At 37.9% G+C, this 25,053-nt stretch overlaps 2 protein-coding genes across 3 annotated transcripts in view; one reads left to right on the plus strand and one right to left on the minus strand.

Annotated features, from left to right (window-relative positions):
* Window positions 1-25,053, plus strand: part of qin (tudor domain-containing protein qin) — a 68,203-nt gene that overhangs the window by 42,133 nt on the left and 1,017 nt on the right. For both annotated transcript variants that reach the window (XM_018014847.2, XM_089461713.1), the window contains exons 4-10: window positions 20,403-20,606; window positions 20,667-20,818; window positions 20,876-21,553; window positions 21,619-21,756; window positions 22,116-22,570; window positions 22,637-23,821; window positions 23,882-25,047. In XM_018014847.2, the coding sequence (XP_017870336.2) occupies window positions 20,403-20,606; window positions 20,667-20,818; window positions 20,876-21,553; window positions 21,619-21,756; window positions 22,116-22,570; window positions 22,637-23,821; window positions 23,882-25,047 (3,978 nt within the window). The remainder of the gene's footprint in view (window positions 1-20,402; window positions 20,607-20,666; window positions 20,819-20,875; window positions 21,554-21,618; window positions 21,757-22,115; window positions 22,571-22,636; window positions 23,822-23,881; window positions 25,048-25,053) is intronic.
* Window positions 520-15,638, minus strand: LOC108618703 (uncharacterized). Its single transcript, XM_018014816.2, has 4 exons — window positions 14,898-15,638; window positions 2,803-2,997; window positions 1,472-1,582; window positions 520-1,365 (listed from the first exon to the last, which is right to left on the minus strand). Exons 1-4 carry the CDS (start codon window positions 14,956-14,958, stop codon window positions 1,139-1,141), a joined length of 594 nt encoding a protein of 197 aa, XP_017870305.1. The 5' UTR covers window positions 14,959-15,638; the 3' UTR covers window positions 520-1,138.

The raw sequence follows: 25,053 nt of genomic DNA on the forward strand, positions 1-25,053 counted from the left end.
TTTTATCCATGGAAGGATATTACATCATCATTATTCATGGGATGATATATGTCTTGGGTAATTTTGGTAATCTTTTGCCACAAATAGTTCTCTTAATATTTAACCATGAAGTGAATGCTTAATTTAGTTATATGAAAGCGGCTATAGAGTTATAGATCTAGCTTTAGTATTGACAATTTACAAAAATATATATGGACGTTGCTTTTGCAGATGAATCTCCTTTGAACTTGTTTCTGAACAATATATAGCAATAGTTTGTTTATTAAGTTAAAAACTCTTTGCTATAAATTACTAAAAAATCCATAAAAAAAAAAAAAATTAAAAATTAATAAAATATTTCCCACTAAAGTTAATACAAACTATTGAAAGAAAAAAATCATTTTTTTTTTACTTAGGAATAATTTTTATTTTAATCAAACTAAGTCTATGTATATACAAAATTTTACATTTACAGCAAATACTAAATGTAGTAATCATATGTATATGAAAATATAGCTAAACATGAAAATGCTTGACGATTAACTATAATAAATGTATCAACTGTATTTATCTTATATTTTTATATTTTTCCTTTTATTTGCCTTAATATTTAAAAGCTTATATATTTTAACTTTACTGATTTTTTATTATATTTGAGATATTATATGCCGTTGCTTAACGAAATTTAGTTTTGTCATTTATTTTGATTTCAAAGAACTTAAAATTGAGTTGTTTTTATATAGATATATATATTTATATAGAGAGCTCCATAATTTTGTCGGCTTGTTGTTTGAAATATTTAATACAAAATATCATTTTATATACTCTATATATAATTTTAATACATTTAATAAGTTGTTCCCTGAACTCAATTAGATCAGTTTTTATATCTTTTAAAAGTTCTCAAGCCAAATATTTTGATAAAAAAAAATTAAGTTAAAACTTAGCGTGTTTAAGGAGTATAAATTTGCAGCACACTTTGACGCTTGAGAAATAAACTAAACGCGGTCGAAATCTAATTGAGAACAACCATTTATAAATCATGATAGCAGCACAAGCATGTTCGTGGCATAAACACTGAAATCTAAGCACTAATAGTTGTTGACAAACTATGTTTAAAGTCTATATACGTAAGATCTGTGCAGACAGCTGCTGCTGCTTAAGTGAATATATCTTCGACCAGCTGCTTGGTGATGATGCGATGTGGTCGAGTTGGGTTCACCTTGGGGCGCTGATAGAGCCGTGCATTGATCGCATAGAGCCGGGGCGAGAGATCGCAGCGTACATTGAACCACCAATCGCAGACGAAGACCGCCTGGGAGAACTGGGTGCCATTGGGGCACAGAAACGAGGCCTGACGTCCATCAATGTCGCAATAGTGCCAGCCTGTCAATATAAAGCGTTAGAACTATGTATTATAGAGGCGGAGAAAGAGTGGGAGGGAGAGTGATAGACAGAGAGAGGGATGGAGAGAGTTGTAGGAGCTACTCACCCTGGCATCTAGTTTCCATGTCCGCAAAGAAACCCGGATAGGATTGTTCGTCACAGTAGAAGTTCGTATAGGGTATGGCCGATAGTATGGGATAGTCTACGCCGGGTCGACCTGAAAGATTATTTGGTGATTGCAATTAGTGCTGGCGAAAATAAACAAACCATCTTGTTTGTTTCCAATCAATTTCAATTCATGTGCCGTTATATCTTTTTTTGTTTTTTTTTTTTTTTTTTTTTTTTGTTTACTTCAAGGAAAGTGCAGCTGCAAAAACGCACATTCAAACCAGCTTCCTGCTGCAGCTCCCCTCAAAAAATGTCAAATGCACGCACGCACCCAGCCCGGCCGTATGCAAAACAACAAAAATAAAGCGTGTCGTATGGCTGGCATAAACAAATCTGACATGCACCGGCGGCTCCACCGACCCGGCGTGACCCCACCGTCACTCGCTAATAAATGAATTTACGAGTAGCTGCACTTCTGTGCCAAATTTTCCATTCGAAAAATAATTTAAAAGGTTTTTTTTATTTGTTTGGTCGAAAAACGCATTTTGCAACTGAAAATGAAAACAAGTTGTGCAGTGAGAGCTATTGACTAGTTGATATCCCGTATTTTGTTATAACAACTTCTATATATGTTAAAACTGATATTCCGAATTTCTTTCCTCGTGGACTCTCAGAAGATTTCAATTTCTTAGTTACTTTTGACAATATGTCTCTACTCTTTTCGTTTCACTTCAAGAATAATGTTTAGCTGTTTAGCTTGAAATTTGAGCAAAGCAACAACAAAGAAATTATATATAAATTGTTATTTCGTATGACAATATTATTAAACTCATATTTCAGATCTATTGCCTGTCAATTCAATGTATCTTATAAAGAATCTATTGAACTTGACATAGTTCTAAGCTTAAAACGCTCTGCAATAGAACAGAAATATGACTCAAATTTGGAATGTAATTGCAAGCAGCCTGCTCTAAATCAATGTATAACAAAGACAACAATAATGAAATAAATTAGAACTGAATTTCTGCTACATTTAGCTGTATGAGATAGATCTATGGGATCTGTAGATCTTGACCCAGTTCTAAACTGAAAGCTGCATCAGGCAAGCATCGCTATCAAATTCTACACAGCTCCAAAATACTTTTACTTTTACTTTTGCGCAACCCCTAATATACCCACTTTCAATGTCTACAGGGTATTGCAATTCAGTGTTGACAGCGTGTTGTCCTCTCCAGCAGCTCGGCTGCCTAATTTTGGGCAGTGCTCGTGTCGTGGGCTTAATGACGGCCAGTCGCGCATATTGATGGAGTTGTCAGTTGTAATGCTCACCCGGTATTGATTTGCCCAACTCCAGATATTCGCGCACTGATGGACTCAAAAAATTGTCGGGTATTTCGGGCAGATCCTTTTCCTGGCTGCCGCTCTCCTCATTCTCTAGATCCTGCTGTGGCTCTGGCTCAAAGTTGACGGGCTCCGGAGCGCGCGGGCGTTTGGTGCGCTTCGAGCGTTCCGTTTCACGGCAATCTACGGGAAGCGAAAAATATATTCATAAATATGTATTTATATATAGATAAATATAGCCAACATGAAATGTAATTAACTTGAATGAACCAAGCCCCAAAAGCTAAAGTTCAAGGCTGCAACAACAGTTACGGGCGTTGCAAATCGCATTAATGTCAAGATTATAATTTGGGTTTCGGCCGCACCCGCATTTGGGGCCATTAGCTTCAACTCAAACTCGAAGTCGAATTCGAACTCGAGCTCTAGAGCTAGAGCACAGCTGTCATCTGTGGCTCAACTCTAACCTCTGGCTCTGACCCGCTTCTGTTGCAGCAACATTGTGCAACACGTTCTCATGTTGTGCAACATGTTGACATGTTGCTGTCCTCTGACGTTCGTTTTGGCTATTGACCTTGTAGCTTCTTTTTGAAAATACTTCAGCTAACTGATGCTGCTGCTGCTGCTGGCTAGAACGTTGCCACGTAATTGCTTAATAACCATTTGCTTTTGTTGTTGCTGTTGGTTTTTCTACGCTCATTAGCTTAATTTGCAGCTGTGGCTAAGCAAACAGCGATGCTCGTTCGCTTCCTCTATTTGCAGCAGCAGCCCACACGGTGACAGGTATTTTGCATGATGTCTTTGCCTTCAAGCCGCGTCCGTCCATTGGCCCGTTGGCTCGAAACTTGTTCTCAATTTCATTCTACACTTCGCGCAATTTATGCACGATATTGGCGGTTGTAGCAGTTGTTGTAATTGTAATTGACCTTAACCTTGTTATAGTGTGTGTCTGATATATATAAATATATATATATTTTTGGTCGATTCTCAATTCTTGTTGTGGTTGTGTAGCTGTCGCTTACTTTAAATGTCGTCATTCAAGTCGAGTGTAGACTGTCGACTGTGTATGAGTATGTTGCTGCGTGTGCGTCTGTGTGTGTGTGCGTATGTTGCGCAACTGCCTTCATGCCGCAGGCATATGAAGGGCAGCTGTCCCTTGAAAAGGCCGACATAAACATAATTTTCATTTTAAACTCTATATATGCATGCCAACAAGATTTTTAGCTTGTTAAGCAAAAAAAAAAAAAAAATTGCTGCACCTCCTTAAAAATGATTCATAAGATTCATTCTTCTATCCCTTTAATTTTATTTTTTTTATTATTTGTATTTATTTTATTTTGCTGGTTTTCTTTATATTTCAAATTTTTGTTATTACTTAATTAATGATATATTAATTTTTTTTATTTTTATTTTGTGTGTAGTCACATCATTTATTTGAGGAATTTTGTTTCCTCTAGTAAAAAACATACATATATATAATTGCGTATTGGCAAAATATACGGAAATCTTGTTTCAATAGAACTTGGAAGCTCATCAATCTTTATTGCGAAAATTTCAGTCCAAATTTACCATACTTCAATCAATTCGATATAGTTGAGATTTTTATCAAAATTAAATTTTTGTTTTCAAAAAGAATTTTTGCTTTTTCAATTAAAAAAAAAAAAAAAGACTTAATTTTAAATAAATTTATTCATTTAAGTTCAATGAAAGCTTTCAATGTTAATCCAAGTATGTAATTTGACTTAATTAATATATTACCTTAGAAAAAGTATACAAAATAATTAACTGTCAAAACTTTGTAAGCAGTAATGTATTTATATTATATAAAAAAAAAAAAATTAGTTCATTATTTTATTATTTTCTATTTTTTTATTTTTTATTTTGATTCTAAAGCATTGTAACGTAAAGAAAATTTTCACATGAGCCTAACAACTAGGCAATGCACAGCATAAGTCTTTAAAATTAAATAGGGAATGAATAGTAAAATTTAGAAAAATATATTTTACAAAAAAAAAAGCTTATTAAGTTAAAAAGCTAATATCTGTAGCAATTTCAGTTTTAAATTGCTGTCCATTTCTTTGCATCATAATCGGAAATTCATCTTCTGCTACTTAAGGATATTAAAGCAATAATATTAAAGCAGGCACGTTGCAAACCCAATCAGCATAATGCAAGCAGGGAATTGAAAAATCTCTTATTACACACACCTAAACACACACACACAAACGTACACTGTATGTCTGCGACAAATTGCAACATAAAGTGTGTACGTAAAAACGACAGCAAAATTTATTACAAATGAAATAATTACTGCGAAAAACAATCAAATTGTAATTAGAGGCGAGTCGCGAGGCAAACAAAAACCCACAACAGCAGCAAAAGCAGCGACATCCACTGCCACTGCACATGGCACAAAAGCCGACGACAAATTGTGAAGTATGTCTGCTAGAGATATATATCTATATTTATACATATACATATAAACCAATAACAGCTACGCACAGCGCGCCTAATGTCAAAAGTTGTGCGTGGCAAAAAAAAAAAAAAAAGTAAAGAAAAACCAAATAATTTTGTGTCTAATGAAACATTTCGCATGGCGGAACAGATTGGACAGAGAATTGGGCTGGGCTGTCCAGCGGATGCACTGCATCATGGCTGGCTATGGGGCCCACCTCTTTGCTACGTCTGGCATTGGATTAGGTAACCCGATTGTGGAGTCCGGCCTCCTCTATGGCTAGAGCAATCAATATATATGTTATGTGTGGCAAATGCTGGTTTTTCGGTGCACCACGCGACACCACAGCGAACCACACTCTTTGGTGGCTTGTCGTCGCGCGTGTGATTGGGTTTTTTGGTTTTAACAGTCGCATAATTAAAGTAATTGCCATACGCTGCAGCCTGCAACAAATTGTGGCAGCTGCCCCAACAGCTACGCATTTCACAATTGTGTAATTGGCTTTTGCGCTAACTTGGCTATTGATAAAGTGTTTGGCCAGAGCTTATTAGCCAAAGGGTTGCACTCGATTTACCTGTAAAGCACACATTAACATAAATCTCTTCACCTCACTATCTCTCTCTTGCTCTCTGTAGCCTGTCCTTTTATCAGTTTCATTATTCATGTTTTGTTTCCGTCTCGGCTTCCTGCCAGAAGCGCAATTAGGCATCGACTGATTATTGTGCCTGGAGTTGGGCCATTGACAAATTGTTTTTGAAATTTACAGCAATTTCTTGGAAGTATTCATAAATAGAAATTTGTAAATGCTCAAGGGAATAAAACTTCGAAATTATAAACAGAATATTTACGACTGGAAGATTGAAAATTAGTTCACATTTTACTTCAACAAATTAGGTAATAATAAAATATAACTTAACTTGTAATATTTTATTTAAAGATCATATAAATAATCATAGCTTTGCCCCCATAAAAATATCTCTTATCCATAATGTCCTTGTCCCACTCTCACTTCCTCAACAATTTCGTATAATACAGAAGTAGCTTGTAGTTTTTCATTGCAGTATTGACATATCATTAATCAGCTTAGCCCACTTTAAAATATCTCTACTTCACATCCTTGTCCCACACACAGCTCCTAAACAGTTTCAACTAATGCTCTAACTGCGATTTGCTGCAACTGCTTTGGGTTAGTTAAAAGCGCGACTTTTGCCGCCTTCAAATTGTTGATAGCCTCTAACCGCAAATCGGCCCAGTTTGTTAGACGTTATAGGCGTAGCAGTCGGGGGCGTTATTTGATACCCTCGATATGAATCAAAAGCTGTTCTTTTCTGTTCAATTCAACTCAATTTAGTGCGGCAATTTGCATTTTTCGGCAACTGTAGCCAAGAAACTTGTTCAAAGCCCATATCAAATGGATATTGGCTGCGTTCATAATTTTTGACATGGCCGTAAAATATGCTTAAGAGAGTTGAGTTGATAGAGCGAGAGGGCAGGGGCAAAAGGGAGAAACAGAAATATATAGTGCGCTAGCCAAGACAAAAACAGCCTTTGAGCTATTTGCACGAATCAAAATGAAAATGAAAATGAAAAACTACTTCGAACTCGTTTGTTGCATTGTTTTGGCTGAAATCGTCGTCGCTGAGGTTTGGCCGCCAGTTTATGCAATGCATTTAGTCGATAGATTAAGGAGCTCAGTCTATACACCCAACATCGAACTGAATGAACGTGTGTGTGTGTGTGTAACAAATCGTGACTGCATGAAGTTGCCGTTAAAATCTGTGACTAGGCCGCAAAAGCTGGCCAAATTCAAGGCACATGCACGTTTTTTAAGGTGGAGCTCGCTGTGATTTTGTTTGCTATTTTTTTGGTATAGACAATATATTACGTATACCCTGTAAAAATAAGTGAACAAAGAAGAAGCGGTTGCTACGTGATATTTGTTTTTGCTATAGATACAAACAAATATTTGAGAGCTGGAAAAGAGCATTTAATTTTCTTAATTGTTGGATTGATTAATTTTTATTTATCGTTTTTTGATTTTTAATATTTGACTTTCTTAAATGATATTGATTAGAAATATTGTTTAGAACTTTTAACCTTGTTTTGAATACAAGTGTAGTTTATTTCTTTAACTAATATCCTGACTTGACGAAAGACATGTCAGATGCTCAAGGATACATAATATAATATATGGATATATACATGTAATATATAATATCCGACATAAATGTAAGTAACCCCAACTAACCTTTGGACATTTCAGTGAGTAATCTGAAGTAACCTTTTTACCATCTGCATAACTGTGAAACAGGATATTTAATAGTCACTTCCCGTCACAGTTTTGTCTGCTGTGTGGTAGCACAGAGTTTAGGGTATATCCTAGTCGGACACTCCTGGTCAGCGCAATCTAGTTTTATTTTATGTTATTTGCTGCGATTTTAAAGCTCAGGCATTGATTATGCTAAAGTACACACTTGATTGGATATGGGCACATATACATGCATGCCTATATACATGTATATACATATATATTCCGGTGTTATCGATATTAAAGAGAGCTTATTTGCCGTTGCGCCCACCTGGCTGCGCACTTGTGTGCGTGTGTTTGTGTTTGGTGGGGGGGAAGGCGCAACAGGAAATTCATTTACATAATTTTTGTGCTGTCCATTGGCATTCTTTGCGCTTGACTGGGCATTATCCTTTTAATAAGCACACACACACTCGCAGAGACACTCAACCGTGTGGATAATCAGCCTATCAAGGATTCAATTATATAATGAGCTTAATTTATTTTGCGCCGCTTTCAACCAGTCGAGTCGCCGATGGATCATCGCGGAACTGAATTATGTTTGCGGCGACAGTTGTATGCTGCATGTTGCCCGCTTGTTGTTGCTGTTTGCGGTCTCGCTGTGAAAGGATGTGCCGCCATGTCGTCTTTTGATACCTTTTGTTTTTAAATGATTTATCTTCTCATAATTGTCAATAAAATGCCGCACAATTTCCATTTGCTGACTTTTAACCCTTCACCCCATTGCGAACAGCAACAGCGGCAGCAGCGAGATCATTGCAGTAAGTGCCGGGACATGTAGCTTTTATATATGGCTGGTAGACTCTTTTATAAGCACTTCCAACAGCAGAAAGCATAAACCTGGTAAAGCGTTAAAGCCATAAATATAATGAGTTTGTAAAAGAGTGAATCTCATTGGGCATCTGACTTTGTAGTAAAATAACGACTTGAGATCTAAGAAAAGCTTCTTTCTTTTGACGTAATAGACAAAACTTGTTTGATTCCAAAGATAACTAATCAATATATAGTATATATAATGTATATGGATACTACATGCATACTTTTTAAGTATAGTAGTATTAGTAGTAATAGTAGTAGCAGTAGTAGCAGTAATAGTAGTAAATAGTAGTAGTAGTAATAGTAGTAGCAGTAGTAGTAGTAATATTAGTAGCAGTAGTTGTAGTAATAGTAGTAGTAGTAATAGTAGTAGCAGTAGTAGTAGTAATATTAGTAGCAGTAGTTGTAGTAATAGTAGTAGTAGTAATAGTAGTAGCAGTAGTAGTAGTAGTAATATTAGTAGTAGTAATAGTAGTAGCAGAAGTAGTAGTAACAGTAGTAGTAGTAATAGTAGTAGTAGTAATAGTAGTAGCAGTAGTAGTAGTAATAGTAGTAGCAGAAGTAGTAGTAACAGTAGTAGTAGTAATAGTAGTAGTAGTAATAGTAGTAGCAGTAGTAGTAGTAATAGTAGTAGCAGTAGTAGTAGTAATAGTAGTAGCAGTATTAGTAATATTAGTAGAATTAGTTGTAGTAGCAGTAGTAGTAGTAATAGTAGTAGTAGTAATAGTAGTAGCAGTAGTAGTAGTAATAGTAGTAGCAGTAGTAGTAATATTAGTAGAATTAGTTGTAGTAGCAGTAGTAGTAGTAATATTAGTAGCAGTAGTTGTAGTAATAGTAGTAGCAGTAGTTGTAGTAATAGTAGTAGCAGTAGCAGTGGTAATATTAGTAGCAGTAGTAGTAGTAATATTAGTAGTAGTAGTAGAGGTAGATTTTTTTTTAACAAAATGCTACACCTCTTTAATAGTGAGAAAAGCAACTACAAAAATCATATAAATATACCAAAAGTTATTTAAAGCAGAGTCTGCTATAAGCTTAGAAAAATCTCCATAAATTAGAAAAATTCAAAAACTATAAAAAGTCCGCTGATAAATATTTTTCTCATAGTAATAAATATTAAAAAAGTCAACTAAAAAAAAGTGTGTTTTAAAATAATGAGCCAACAATAAAATCGAATTGTATTATTATTTATTATCTAATTAAGGCCTTCTACTTCATAGAGATTTGTGAAAAGTGCTTTAACATTAATTTTTGGCTCATGCAACACGCCGTCGTTACCTCTGTGCAGGTAAATCATATTGTCTGCTGTCAGAAACTGTTTAATGCTCTGCTTTTATATGGACGTGCATATGTATGTAATTATGAATTTTTATTTCATATTAATTGCATTGAAAGCCGCCTCGGCCACAGGCAGTTTATCAGCGGCCAACTCATAAATATAAATGAGCACAATTTTTATTATATATATAGAGATATTTGTATGTATATATAAATAATTTTTACTTTTTGCAATTTGTCGCGCACAAAGCAAATTTCATTTTAATTGAAAATTATGCCATGGCATTAATATTAATCGCAAATTAATGGCCCGATCCTCTGCACGAATTGTAAGGAAATACCTGAAGGCGTTTTTCTTTGCGAATATTGTTGCCAACTTGTTGTTGGCCGTCCTCAGATTCAGTTTTGTTTCTTTCTCAATCAAATTGCGGCATTATAATTTTATTTCATTTATTTTTCGGGCTTATCGCCTTTTGTGCCATTTGCATGTCAGCTGGGCGTTTATATCTTTGTTGTTGCTGTTGGCCTGGCCAACAGCCGCGCATAAATTGTTTTCTCATGTGTGCCAAATGCTTGACTTACGCGCCCAAAAAAGAATAATGGGAGATTAAGTCGGTCAAGCACAGCTGTGTAATACTCTGCTTGTGTTGCAAAATGTGTGCATTGCTAAGGTAGATTTTTAAAAAATATAATTGTTTGCATTGTAAATAAAACAAAAGTTTTGTTTGCTAACTACTGCAACGTTAAGAGATCTGAGACTTAGGATACAGCGTTACGTTGCGTATACGCGATACGTTAAGAAATCTGAGACTCCCATTAGGATAAGACTCTCAGACTCTAAAGGCTACATGGTAATGTCGGTTTAGGTGGTGTTGATTTTCAAGAAAGTTTTCATTTTTCACGCTCAGAGCCTTAAACTTTACACAGTCCTCTTATCATCTAACTCAGCACAACAATATCACCTCATGGGGTTCTGTACAACTACTTCTGCCTGTCATTCTGTTTCTTACAACAAGCTAGAAGCTAGAATGCATTTCGATTTAATCCTATTTCTGCAACCTTTCAGACAATGGTATATACATAATTATTCCTAAAATGTGATAATATAATCCATTTTATATAAATACACTAGCTAGTGTACTAGCTTCAGATCTGTATGCTGTATGCTTTTCATTTTATCAAGGATTTTCATTCTATATTATTAAATCAAAATTCCAAATACTTGAATATTATATATATATTTTACTTATAGTAAGTCTACAACAGTTATATAAATCGTTTGTAAATGATAAGTAATATAATATAAATCTTATCTTATATAAGTTTGTAGAATCGTAATTCCCTAAAGCCAAAAAATTTGGCCAAATGTAAATACTATGTAATCTTTTCATAGCTGGGGAATTTCACCAGCCTCTCTAGCTGACAATGGAAGCTAATATGCCAATTCAATAACAGAGCATGTGCGCACAGGTAAATTCCATTGCACGTGTGCGTAGACAAACTATTTTTGTTGTTATCCGCCTATAAATCAATTAATTTTAGCGAACATGCAAATGCAATTGGAATCGCAATACAGCGCCACCTGGCGATAGTGGGCAAAAGCTACACGAGTTGCAAACAAGTGACAACTGGAGCCAAAGTTTTATCAGCATGTCAACTGCAAGACAAATAAACGAGCATCTAGCCTCAATTTATAGGCTCAACTATAACTTTATGTGTATATATATGCATACATATATTTATATAGTATATGCATTTGATATTGCTGCAGTCATATATCAGAGTCGGGGGGAGCTTTATCGCACATTTTGTTTTCATAAAAGTTTCCGTTTCGCATTAACCAGATAGGCTAAATGCATATTGAAAGACTTTTGCCAGAGAGCCATAAATTGTGCTTTTCCTCCACAAAGCAAGTGGCACAGCATTTGCATAGTTATAAGTAGATGGCAAATGTTTTGACATCATGTTGCAATTTGTTGTTGTTGTCGAGTCGCGTCGAGTTGAGTCTCTGTACTTGTTGGCGGATGTGCGCTCGAAGATCTAACAAAAGACGCTTAGTTACTGCATAAGCTGTTGCATTAAGTATACGCGCCGTTGCCGCTGCCGCAATTTGTGAATGGGGAATGTTAGCTGTACATCAGGTGAGCAGAACATGCCATTTTTCTTCTTTTTGTTGCTAAGATGAGACAACAAGTTTATCAAGTCAATTGAGTGTCGTGACTGCTTGCATACATAATTAATTTTAAGCAATTAATTATCTATAAATGGCGATTAAAACAAAAATAGATTGCCATTTTCCTCTCTGCACAAATATCTTTTAATCTTGCGAGACCCACATTTATTGGCAATTCAAAAATGTCATTTAATGCGTGAAATGATTAATACCAGTGATTCATAAAGAGAGAATCTTAAAATATAAGGCTTAACTTGCAAATAACAGATTTTAAACGTTATTAACTATATATTTGTTTTGATTTGACTTTTAATATTATTTCTTCACATAACAGTTCAAAAATTTATTTAGCACATTTTATAGCATAAAAAATGTACATTGGCATAACATTTTCCGGCCTACAACACACTCAAAAGCTGCATTTTAGCTTAACATTTTATTACTCAAGATTGCATAAATTTTTTTAATTTTTATTACTGAAAATTGCATTACAACTTTTTTCCTTACTTATTTATTATTTTTAATTTGCATTAAATTTTTATATTGCAATGTTATAAGAAATTTACGTCTAGACTTCATAACCGCTAAGATTGTTGTCATTTGATTCAGCCCTCGCAGCATTAACAAACATTTTACATGCAGTTGCCCCCACTTGAAAGTAACATAAACCATCACAATTGTAATAGATATATGGATCTGACTTGCAAATCTAGATATATAGTATATTTATATGCACTTGTTTAACACTGAGTGCATGACTAGCAGAGTTGTCATTTATTCAATTTATTTTGCAGTCATTTATTAATGTATTAAATAATTGAGTCTTCAATGTGAATTAGCAAAGAATTAAAATTTAAAAATTTTTAATTTATTAATTATAATAATATATTAATCATAATTAGTATTTTATCTAAAAATATTTCAAGAATCTCTGGTTTATCATAGATTCATTGATAATGATTTTGGTAAAGATTTTTGTATTCACTCAATTAATCACTTCCTTTTGATTATTCACAGCCTAAGCTGTGCAAGGTTAAAGCTCTAGGCATCAAAATCCAATTTGTTTTTAAAATCTTTAGACCAAGACTAAAACACATTTGAAAGCACGAAGAGCAGCAAAAAAGTTTATTCTTAATTATTGCTATGTTAGGCATGTTAGTCAAATTATTTAAAGATAAGATCCACATTAAAAAATATAGGTTTTTTCTTTACTACTATTAAAATATTTTAATCACTTCTTCATAGACAAATTTTTTAAAGTTTATCAACATTAATAAAATTTAAGTTCTCTTTTTATAAATAATGTTAATAGATCTGTTCTCCATTCTCTCTTCTAAATAAATAAAAAAAAAATATTTTATATTATTTAAACAATCCAATCCACTCTTAGCTTATATTTTATTCCAGGGTATAATGAAAAACAATTGTCAACGGTTTGACATTTTGTCTCTTATTACACTTGTCGCTATTGTTGTTGTTGTTGCTGTTGAATTTGCTGCATGTGGGCAATAATAAACTTAGCAATAATATAAAGAGCATTGGGAATGCGATTGTTAATTAGACGCAAACGCGAACTTCTCTCTCACACCTAATCGAAATGGCAAACGAATATGAATGCTTATTTAAGATGCTGCCCCGCCCCCCTCGAGCTGGTATCCCTGATGCCGCCTCTGCGACTTGCCACATGGAAGAATGTCGTGTTGTCGCTGGGTGCGAACGGCGCCAACAACCTTCAAATTTCGTGAGACAAAAATATTGTTGCTGCAGCAAATGTTGTAAATGTCAAATGGCCAAAAAGAACTTTTTCCCGACAAATTATGAAAGGCAATTGATTTCGATATAGATTTGGATAATGATTTGAATTGGGATTTTCATTTAGATTATGAAACATCTAGCGCATCTGCTAAACAGTTGCATAATAGAAAATTGCTGGAGATTATTTGCGTGGCAGTCGTAAAAGGCAACAGCTAGCCTAGCTGGCTCGCCTATGTTGCAAGTCTCGTGTTGGCCGCTTGGTGGCAACCAAGCAAATAAATCGCAGCAGGCCAACAATATGACGACGCATTGACTACTTGGCCATAAATGTCAAATACGCGCGTTTCGCACGAGGCTTTTCGTTTTTGCACTCTATACCCTAACAGCGGTTATATTAGTTGTGAGTGCCTGTTGGAGGCAAGCAAACTATGAACACATCTTTGAGATCTTAAATATATATTTTATGTTTATTAGAGTCCAGGCCCTAGTATAAGATAGAAGTGATAAATCAAGGCTATGGAGGTTTTTTAGTTGCTACTGATCAGTTCTATCTCTAGCATTACGGGGAGCAACAAACACTTTAAGCCTTTGACTACGCGAAAAGGAAGCTTCACATCTTCAAAGTTCACATAGCTTCACAGTTGAAATATAGCTCTGAGCTCAAAAAAAATATGTCAAGATTGGTAATATTAATTGGTATATATTAATATCAACTACAGTCGAGTCCTGATGATTCGAAATGGCAAGGGAATAAGTTTTTTCGATTTACACAGAACATCGAATTATCAAGAATTCACAAGAACCAATTTTTTCGATTTATCGAGATCTTAAATTAATCAGGGTACAAATTATCGAGACTCAACTGTAGTACTCTTTGTTTTTAGATATTAAACTTTACATACATGTATATAATATATCAGTTAATGCACCTTACAAATGCCAACTAACTTTAAGGGTATTTCATATTCTTCTATGCGCTATTCCCAGTTTCACTCTTGTGTATTTATTTTTATTATTATTATTATTTTTTTTTTTTTTGTTAACGCCTGACACATAAAGGCGGTTGTAATCGCCCGCACGCCCTCTCTCATGCCGAGTGCTGTGTGTGTCATGTAATCTGCTTGGATTTATTGCGTTTAGCTTGCGTTTGGCTGTAATTCGATTTGGTTGCAACAACAACAACAGCAGCAGCAGCAAGAGCTAAAAAAATGCCGCAGGCTATAATTCATGTTCTGGTTGCAAGTGTTTTTGCTGTTGTTGTTGCATAAACATTTATGATTTACGGCTTTAGTTATGCGACTTACCCGTAAACAGTAAATATCCACAAAAGACGATGAGCACAGCGAATGTGAGCCTTGGCAACATGTTGCTAACGCTGATTACAAATGTTGCCAGCCAGAAATAATGTTGCTAAGCAGCCGCCTGTTGCTTGCTTATTATGCTCGTGTCTGCTGCTGTTGTTTTATTTTATTGCTTTTGACCTTTTACAAAGCGTAAACAAATGCGACTTTCCAATCAAGACGGCAAGGTAATAACAAATAAACCGCTAAGTAAACGCGAGCACGACAAAAAACGCGCGCAATTCGCCTTTAAACTGTTTTCAATAAATGAATTTAATGCCACACCACAAAAAGAAAGGAAAACGTTTTGTGTCAGCTTTGCCTGGCTTGGCCCAACAACGGCGACTACTTGTTGACTGTTGACTGTTGACTGTTGCAGTTGCAGTTGCAGTTGCAGTTGCCCAATATGTGGCACCCAAGTAGCGGGCGGGCGACTCTTGTTTGCAGTTGCAATTGCCGCAATAGTAGCAGCAAACAATAGCACACTAGTATTGCACTAAATATATACATATATATACACACACACGCAGAGTTGAGCACACATCACAAATTTGATATTTGTTGTTATTGTTATTAGCTGTTGTCTTCAGCTGCACCATAGACTGCCTCAATTTTGTATTGTCTTGAAGCAGTTTAGCCAATTGCAGTTCAAGTCGCGCGTAAACGTCTGATCGCCTGGCGTTTTCAGCTACAACTGATTTTCTGTTTTCAATTGTCTTGTTGAATTTTTCGCAACGTGAACATCCAGTGCTGCTGCGCTCAGAGCTTGAGTCAAAAGCTGAGTCGTTTTTTCAGTTTTGAGCCTGGCCAACAACTCGTTTGTCGTGCCTCCAAAATATAATAAAAGCAACAGCCAGCAGCAGCAACAACAAAAAATCTTGTCTCAGCTCTCAGCTGTGCTCACTTTTAATTGTGCTAACTAGATTTGGCCTTACGCAATTGCAAATCAAATTAAATCAAAGCCTGATGAGTCACACACACACATAGCTGGGCTGATCAGAGACCCTAGAGTCAACCTTCGCCTAGACTAACGACGGCCGATACAAAAAATGTATGTGAAAATAAATGTATATAAAGCCAATTCGGCATCATGTAATTAAGAAGTTTTTCATTTTGGCTTTGGGCCAGAACTGAATTAACTAAGAAAAAAACAGAAAAACCTTAACCAAACGACACTTCATTGCCTAGAAGGTCTCCTTTCATTTTATTACTATATATATCTATATATATAGTTATCTCATTTTGGTTTTGGCTGTTGCATCTTGCTGGCAGTCTGACCTTGTAGCCAAGTTTGTTATTATGGCTGTTGCCGCTGCCGCCTCAGAACCTGGGCAGAAGTCTTTGCCCTGCAGAAGAACCAAAGGAAACCAGTAAAAGAAAAGGTAGATGTAGGGAATGCGCGACTAACAAATACTTTCTATAAAACTTAAAAGAAAATTCTCATTTTTGAGTCTATCTAGTTCATAAAGTTTCAAATGTATGGTCAATTAACTTGACTTGGCTGTAAGATTGGCCGTATTTTTCAGTGACTTAGATTTGTGAAAAAAACATGAAGCCTTGTTGTTGAAGTCATTGTTCTGTTTCAGTATGACTAAAGTTAAAATTTGTTATTATGTTTCTATAATGGAGGGCCTTATAAAAAATTTAGTATAAACTTTTTACTATAAGTTAGAGATTTCATATTTGATCTTAAATATTTGATTTCAATGTTCATTTGCCAAGAGAACTTGTGATTAAGATTATTTTAAATCTAAAAAGATTTTTTTTTTAGATTTGTATTTAAATCAATCTAAATTTATGAAGATTATTCACATTTAAAAATTATACTTTTGTATCAAACTGATTATTTTTTAAATGTGTATAATCTAGATAAACTTATAATCAATTTAATACAATATATAAAAAAAACGTTTACAACGTTATACAAATTATTGAATTGCATTATTAGATAAATAAATAAAATATATATCTACACAATTCAGTGCTCAATTGTTTCAGATATACCTTTTTTGAGCTACCCGTTTATGGTCTAGCACTAGTTAAAGATATTTTCAATCTCAGCGCACTTCTCTTTCATCCACTTTCAGTCGGGACTGTATTTATTATGTGTCTTAGCCTGATTTATTTTAGCCAGCCGTCTTGCCACGCTGACCAGCATGCCAAATTAGCCTGGTTCATTTATATTTGCTACAAAAGCGAGAGTTTTGTGGGACAGGAACAGAGGCGCTTTCAAGGCCTCGCACATTACGCATAATTCATAATCACATTAGGCAGGGTTCGGGTCTGGGCCTGGGGTCGATCTGTGCATTAAACACAAATTTTGCGTTAGCGAGTCGCCCACATGAAAAGCATTCAAAATCCAAAGCAGTAAAAAAAAACACGAATTAACTATTATATAAACATATAAAAATTGCAAATGGCAAAAGCTGATTTCTCATTACAACTCACAGGCACGCGCAGTACCAGAAATAAGTAGCCGTAAAGAACGATTAATATGTGGCATGAAGAATTTTAGATACACTACGAAAAATGCTTCGAAATGGGGAGAAATGCTAGAGATACTAGATACTAGATACTAGATACTAGATGCTAGATACTAGATACTAGATACTAGATACTAGATAATAAGTACAAGGTACTTGGTACTAGGTATTAGATACTAGGTACAAGGTACTAGGTACTAGGTATTAGATACTAGATACTAGATACGAGAAACTAGATACTAGATACGAGATACTAGATACTAGATAATAGGTACAAGGTACTTGGTACTAGGTATTAGATACTAGGTACAAGGTACTAGGTACTAGGTATTAGATACTAGGTACAAGGTACTAGGTATTAGATACGAGATACTAGATACTAGATACTAGATACTAGATACTAGTTACTAGTTACTAGATAATAGATAATAGGTACAAGGTACTTGGTACTTGGTACTAGATACTAGATATATATAGTAGATAGTAAGATCAGTAGCACCTAATATAACACCGTTAAATTAATTCAAGTCGATACAAAATACATCTATGAGATGTTACATTATTCGTAGCATATTTAACATGCCCTTTGACAGTGTATGATTAATGCAATGCGGCGGCTAACGAGGCGGCTCAAAGCGCCAGTAAATTGTCCGTCCGTAATTGATAAACTGGCCAAATGAAGTGGCTTACTGCGGCTGACTGAGTTACTGAGTTACTCACTCACTCACACACACACACACACACACACACACACACACACACACACACACATACTCGCTGAAATTGCGCGCAATCATCTTTTTACTTTGTTGATTTCTTTATTTTTTATTTTTGATTTATATTTTACAACTACTTCAATTGCTCACTAATTGTTTTAATGTGCGCTAAACGCAGTTGCTTCAAATTATGGCCAAATTATTGGCAACTAAAAACTATAAAAGCTTCCAAAACTCTTCCTAACTTAGTTAATGATTATTATTTGCCAGCAAGGTTAACAATTTTTAGGAGCAGAGCTGTCTGCTAGAGCGTGGTCTTTGATGTTAAGTACAATCGGAATGATGTTTGGGGCTTCAGTTAGAGCATTTGCAATGCGTCTATGGCAGCTAAGCTTTTATGCCAATTACTGCTTTTGGCCATAATTATGAATTCTTGCGGGCTTCAATTGTTGCGTGCTCGCTGGCCAGCCAAAAGCCTTAAAGCTTGGGCCCAAGCAATGCCTGATTGATTGACTGATTGACTGACTGACTGACTGACAGTTTGTCGTAGGAAGTGTGTGAAATGCCTACCGAAAAAAATTGCAGATTACTGAGAACTATTTGCTACGCTGGCCATTAAAACTAATTGGCAGCAAACACTGATCGGAGCTGAGCTGGGCACGCATGTATGGCCATTTGGCTTGGCCTATTAAATCGCTTGAAGCGTAAAACAATAGAGCATATCAATGCGATTGGCTCACCTCTACCCCCGCCGGCCACACAGCCAGGGCAAGGTCAAGAGTAAATTGATTTGATCTCGACTCGCAGCGAGTCGAGTCGTGTCGTGTCGAGTCGGGCACTTCGTTCGAATGGATGTAAAACAAAGCCCAACCCCGAAAATCGAATGAAATCAATATGGTTTCGTTTTAATGATGTGCGAACGTCAGCTTCAATATGGATTTCATTTACACTTGGCTCTCGATCAACGCTCTCCTCGACACTCAATCTATTCGATCTTCGATCTATGATCTACGATCTACGCCTGCCTTTTATGGTAGAACCGAGCGATTGGTGCGAACTTGCCTGTCATCTGCTACAAATCAGCTGTCATAAGCCAGCCCAAAGCAGCATTTTTGTATTATTTTTGGTGGGTTTTACAATCACTTTCAAAAGCTACACACAATAACAATTATTACAGCTGCAACAACGGTGAGTGTTGCCCTGAAAGATACCTTAGGTGTTACTATAAGTTAATATGGTGGCTTAGATGCACAATATGAAAACCTCTATTAATGGAATTTTGTAAACTGAGCAAAGAGATTCATAAATTAATTTAAGTTCAGGAATATTATATTTCCTTTCCTATGAGAAAAATCCTTTTTAATTTGAAGTAAACATTTAATTACCATCTTAACATTAAATTATTTTTAAAGATGTCTGGATTGACATAAATTGAATGAATTGTGTGTTCCAAAGATCTTAAAGAGGTTTTATTTGTCTTATAAAAATACAGTCAAGGCCTATAATTCGAAGTTGCAAAGGGATTTTTTTTATTTACACAGAAATTCAAATTATGGAGGATTTTTTTTTTTTTTTTTTTTTTTTTTTTTTTTTTTGTGATTTATGGCGGTGTTCGATTTAGCTTCGTACAAATTATAAAACATATTTGTCAGATAATATAAAACTTTTACCATATTTTGTATACCATATACCATATGTATACCATATATCATATGGTATACAAAATATGGTAAACAATCTGAATTTGTGTGCTGATTTTAAACAGATTTTACAATGCTTAATTATCGAAATGTCTTCTTTCTTATAAGAGTTTTTCGCATACCTCATATTCCTCGAGACATTGCCTATTATTATGGGACATCCATATTAACTTAGCTGTATTATCTAATCAAACATTTGCAAAACATCCCAAATAACACTCATCAGTTGGAGTTACATATAAATCCCTTACTGAATCTCTAATTCAAACGGCTACATACCATATGCACTAACTGAATACACCTTTTCTTCAACATTTTGTAATGGGCATACGCTGTATACAAGACGACACAAGGTATCTAGGCAGACAAATGCTGCGGCGCTGATAATGATCATTCAGCGAAGAAGCATTTTTTTTTCTCAATGCACAATTAAAAGTGGCAGCGCTCAAGTGCCGCTCGCCATTCACCTGCAGCGCAGGCGGCTTTTGTAGAGTAGACTCGTATCATTAGAATGTCTTTTAATGGTGGTGCCCCTCTCATCCACTCTTTTTCTCTCTTTTTCTCTTATAGGTGGTGAAGAATAAGAAAAAGAAACTAAACGATTTTGTGGCTGAGACGCTGGCCAACATCTCTCAGCGTTTCCGCTTGCTACATGGTCAGCTGCAGATAGCCGAACAGAAGGCGATTGAGATGCTTCGCGAGTCCAGCCAGTCGCCACAGCAGCAGCTGGAAGGAGCCATAAGCCAGCTGAATGGCTATGAGGCACTGCTAAAGGTAATTGCCCAAATGATATCCAACTATCTTCTATATCTCATTATCTATGGCTTTGTCCAGAACCTACGCCAGTTGCTGAACGGTGGAGCTGATGATCGCTGCGAGGTGCCAAAGGATGTTTGGCTAAGGGATATCTTTACGATCATCAATGAGCATCTGGAGAAAATACCCTCATATGTGGAAGTCACCAACATTGATCGTAATCCCTATCAGTGAGTGAGCAATTGTTTTGATCAGATATTCTCCTTAACGATTCTATCTTTCAACAGCTTAGAGACTAATAATAATCTATCGGATATGATCAGCCGTTATCTGAAATGCCAATATCGGAATCCTAAGATCGAGGTGCGCTTTAATAACGAATACGGTTACCAGAGCGTTATCTCGAACACTAGCCTGCCACAGGAGTCGAACTGGCCAAGACAGAGCGTTCAGCCGACGGCCTCCATAGGCTCAATCCAATCACGACTGGGCAAGAAGCAGAAGCGTCGCCCCAAAAAATCCGAAAGCAGCTCCAGTTCGGTGCATGACAGCGACAGCGATCGCCACGTCCAGCATCTAAATTTCTTGCGCACGTTCTCTGCCATGGACATCAGCAAGTCGAGCTCGAGCCATTCCTCAGCCAAAACGGTGTCGTGTCAGCTGGGCGACTGGTTTCGCACAGATGCAGTCGTGCGTGTTCGTGCCATTCAATCACCAGAGGATTTCTACGTACAGTGCATCGAAGCGGCGCAACAAATGCGTGAGAATCTGGAGGCATTCTCTGAGTCGCCCAATTGCCGGCCACCCAGCCTGATTGTGGTGGGCCAGCAATACATCACGTACCACAATCAAACCGAAACGGATCGCTGGCATCGCGCTCTGGTCATCCGCAAGGCGGAATCACTTGAAATCTATAATGTGTTCTTGCCGGACATTGGCATTTCCTGTAAGGTGCACAGGACCCTGTAAGCGAGTAACTGGCCAATCCTCTCATGATATAGAAACTATTTAATTGTGACATCTCTTGCAGCTTCCGGCAGCTGCCCGAAAATTTGGCCACGTTGCCCTACACAGCCGTCCACTGCAGCCTGAAGCAGTTGATGCCCAGCAACGGAGGCACCGAGTGGGAGCCACAGGCAATTGACTTTCTGAAGCAAGTGGTGCAAAAGTATGTAGCTAGATTGATGGAAGACTGACTGATGGACTAAGATAACTTTTAATTATTACATACTACAGTGGAATCCGATCATAACGATGCTCAAGGTCCGTCGGTATACCCGTATGAAGCTATAAGCTTAGTCTTATAAGTTTGTCTGGGGACGAGAATTTACGTCGCTATAAGCGTACGAACGCTATTGGCGAAGTCGTTATAACCGGACTCCACTGTAGTTATATGTTGAATCACGAAGATCTTATAGATCGAGTTTGATTATATATCTGACTATTCTACGAACTGTTTATTATTATTGATTGATTATCTATGAAAATCTACACAAATAATTCATTTTCACTTACTTTCACCCCAAGTAATCCTGTGCACATCACCGTCATACGAGCCTTGGGCGCACAGCTCTATGAGGTGGATCTCATCACCAATAACTGCGATTCGAGCATTTCGGTGCGCGAAGCATTTCTGTACACTGGATTAGCGCGCGAGCGAAATGTCGTTGGAGCCCCGTTGATGCCGCAGTCGCAGCAGTTGATGGCATTGGAGCCGCAGAGATTACCGAAATACGGGCCCCGTGTGGGCGATGTAATGATGATACAGATGCTACACGTGGAACAGCCGCAGGAGTTCTATGTGATGCCACACAAACTGGAGCAAAAGCGGAGCGCGATGCAGCGCGAGCTGCAGTGCTTCATGGATCACATGAGCCTCAGCCAACTGGAGCCCATCTACTTGGGTCGCCTGGAGATGGGCTGTGTGGTGCAATCGGAGGGTCAGTGGCATCGCGCTAGCATTCAGCACATTTTGCCGAAAGGTGAGTGGAGAAGCAACCAATTGATGACTTCAATAATATATATATCATCATTTGATGCTATTGCAGGTTATGTGCTAGTGCGTCTGGTGGATTCGGGAATCACACAGAAACTCTATTGGGATCAGCTTTTCATGCTACCCCGCATATTCTGGACCCAGGAGTCGGCCATCAAGTGTTGCCTGGCCGATGTGGAGCCGCTGCAAGCGAATGGCTATGCTTGGACAACAGCTGCAATTGATGCCTTTAAGCAGCTAACCTCTAATCCCAAGCTCCAAATGGAGGTGGTGTCTGTACACAACAAGGAGGCCAATGTAGCGCTATATTACGGGAATCACCACGTCGCTGCCATGCTGGTGTCTCAGGGTCACTGCGAGTCGACTGGCGTGAGCAGTAAAGTCATTGAGCCGCAGCAGACACGACTCTCGAAACTGTATGTGGACACGCGTAAATTGATGGACGAGGTCAAGGAGGAGCCCTTGGATGCTGCTCCTCAACCTAAACAAACTGACAATACGAATCGCTCACCCATCGAAATGTTGCATGTGCAGCATCCAGATGAATTCTATGTAACGCTCGCGCATTTCGTCTCGGCCATTGCGGAGCTGAGGAAAACAGTGCAGGCCACAGCAGCGGAGATGTACCAGAGTTGTGCAGCCTCTGCAAACTGGGAGCGGGGCGACATGTGCTATGTGCGTGTGATGGCCAAGGGAGATCAGGAACTGCTCTGGCATCGCGGCCAGATTGTTGACTGTACCGATTCGAACACAACCTGCAAATACGATGTGCGCTTGCGTGACATTGGCGAACTGGTGCTGGGCGTACCCAGCAACTGTCTAGCCGTGATGGATGAGGCGCTCGTGCGCATCAGCAACAGCGCCATGTGCTGCCGCCTGTTTGGCCTTGTTCCCAATGGCAAGGAGTGGTCGGATCAGGCTAAAGCGTTCTTCAAGACTCAGCTAGAGGCCTACAGCTCACTGCATGTGACGGGTTATGGACGCAGCGGAGACCGCCTGAACGTGATTCTGTGGGGAGCACGAACCGAAATCAGCGGACCGTTCTCGCCAGCGCACACCAAGTATACGAACATCAATGAGATGCTATTACAGGCAGGACATGCTAAGAGAGATCCACAAATGCTGGTTAAGGAGGAGGCGGAGTCGACATCCAGCAGCAGCAGCTGCAGCGTGTGTTCCAAGAAGTCCTGCGATCAGGACATGTTCGCAGGCTTCGACAATATTGAAAAAATGGAATGTAAGTATCGAATACTCTTTAATCCTGGAGCTGCTCTCTAATCCTCTTCGCTCCTCTTAGCGCCCCAAGTAGTGGCTAAGCTGGAGTTCGAGCACAGCTACGGCATGCCGCCGCTGGAGCTGCTGAACGATTTCAATACAAAGACAACCACCACCGGTTGTGATGAGGCGCCATTGGCCTGGCTGCAGCCGCGTGAATGCAATAAAAGTTTGTTCACCGCACTGCCTACCTATGTGAATCATCAGTGCGAGATTTACCTGAGCTTGGCCAGCGATGAGCCCTTTATCCATCATATGCGTAATTTGCTCGCGACTCATTTCAAGCCCCTGATGGAGCAACAGCGCCAGCCAAGCAGCTATGTGGTTGGTCAACCGGTCGTAGCAACCTATCACTTGGATAATCTCTTCTATCGCGGCATTGTCCAGAGCCAGTTGAGCGCTAAAGGTGAGCACAAGGTGTACTATGTGGACTACGGGAACGAGGAGGAGGTATCGCCAGCTGATATGCTGCCCTACGCTCCATTCCCGCAGCTAAATGCCATGTGCTGGCGCATAGCTATCCACGGCGTAAAGCCCAAGCAGAAGAAGTACACCATCAAGACCATGGACGCAGTGCATCAGACTGTGGTCATGAAACTCAGCAGCGTACGCATTATAGAAGTCCGAGGAGTTGATGGCATACCGCAATGTCAAATCAAGGTGGGCAACATGGATATAGCGACTATGATGTTAAACAACGAAATGGCGGTACGCACTGCATCCCAAGCGGATGAGGAACTGAAACATCAACGCGCTAAGGCACTGAAGAGCTTTAAGGTGTTCGATGAGCTTCTCCAGTTGGGCGACGTCCAGCCACCACAGGCACTTGATCAGGTTAATACAACAGTTCAGCCGCCGCCCGCTAAAAAAAAGTTAATGATGGACAGCAAAGAGATGATTCAAAGTGAATGCGAAAAGGATTTCGATTGCAAAGAGGCAGCCAAGCTGGATCAGCTTGATAGGAGTGTCAATTTGGAGGAGTCAGAGAACTATCAGGATAATTCGGAAGAAAATAATTCAGCTGAGGCCTTCTCGGATGATTACGTCATCGATGAGATTGGCGATGTCAATTCCAATAAGAATGATGAAAAAACGGCCAGTCCCGAACAGGAGGAGGCCAGCTATATGCCACCGCAGAACATATCCGCTGTGGATCAACTGCGCCGTCGCATTCAGCTGCGATATAAGGTATGT

The sequence above is a fragment of the Drosophila arizonae genome, chromosome 2 (assembly GCF_054131065.1).
Source record: "Drosophila arizonae isolate 15081-1271.41 chromosome 2, UAZ_ARI_1.0, whole genome shotgun sequence".
Lineage (NCBI taxonomy): Eukaryota > Metazoa > Arthropoda > Insecta > Diptera > Drosophilidae > Drosophila > Drosophila arizonae.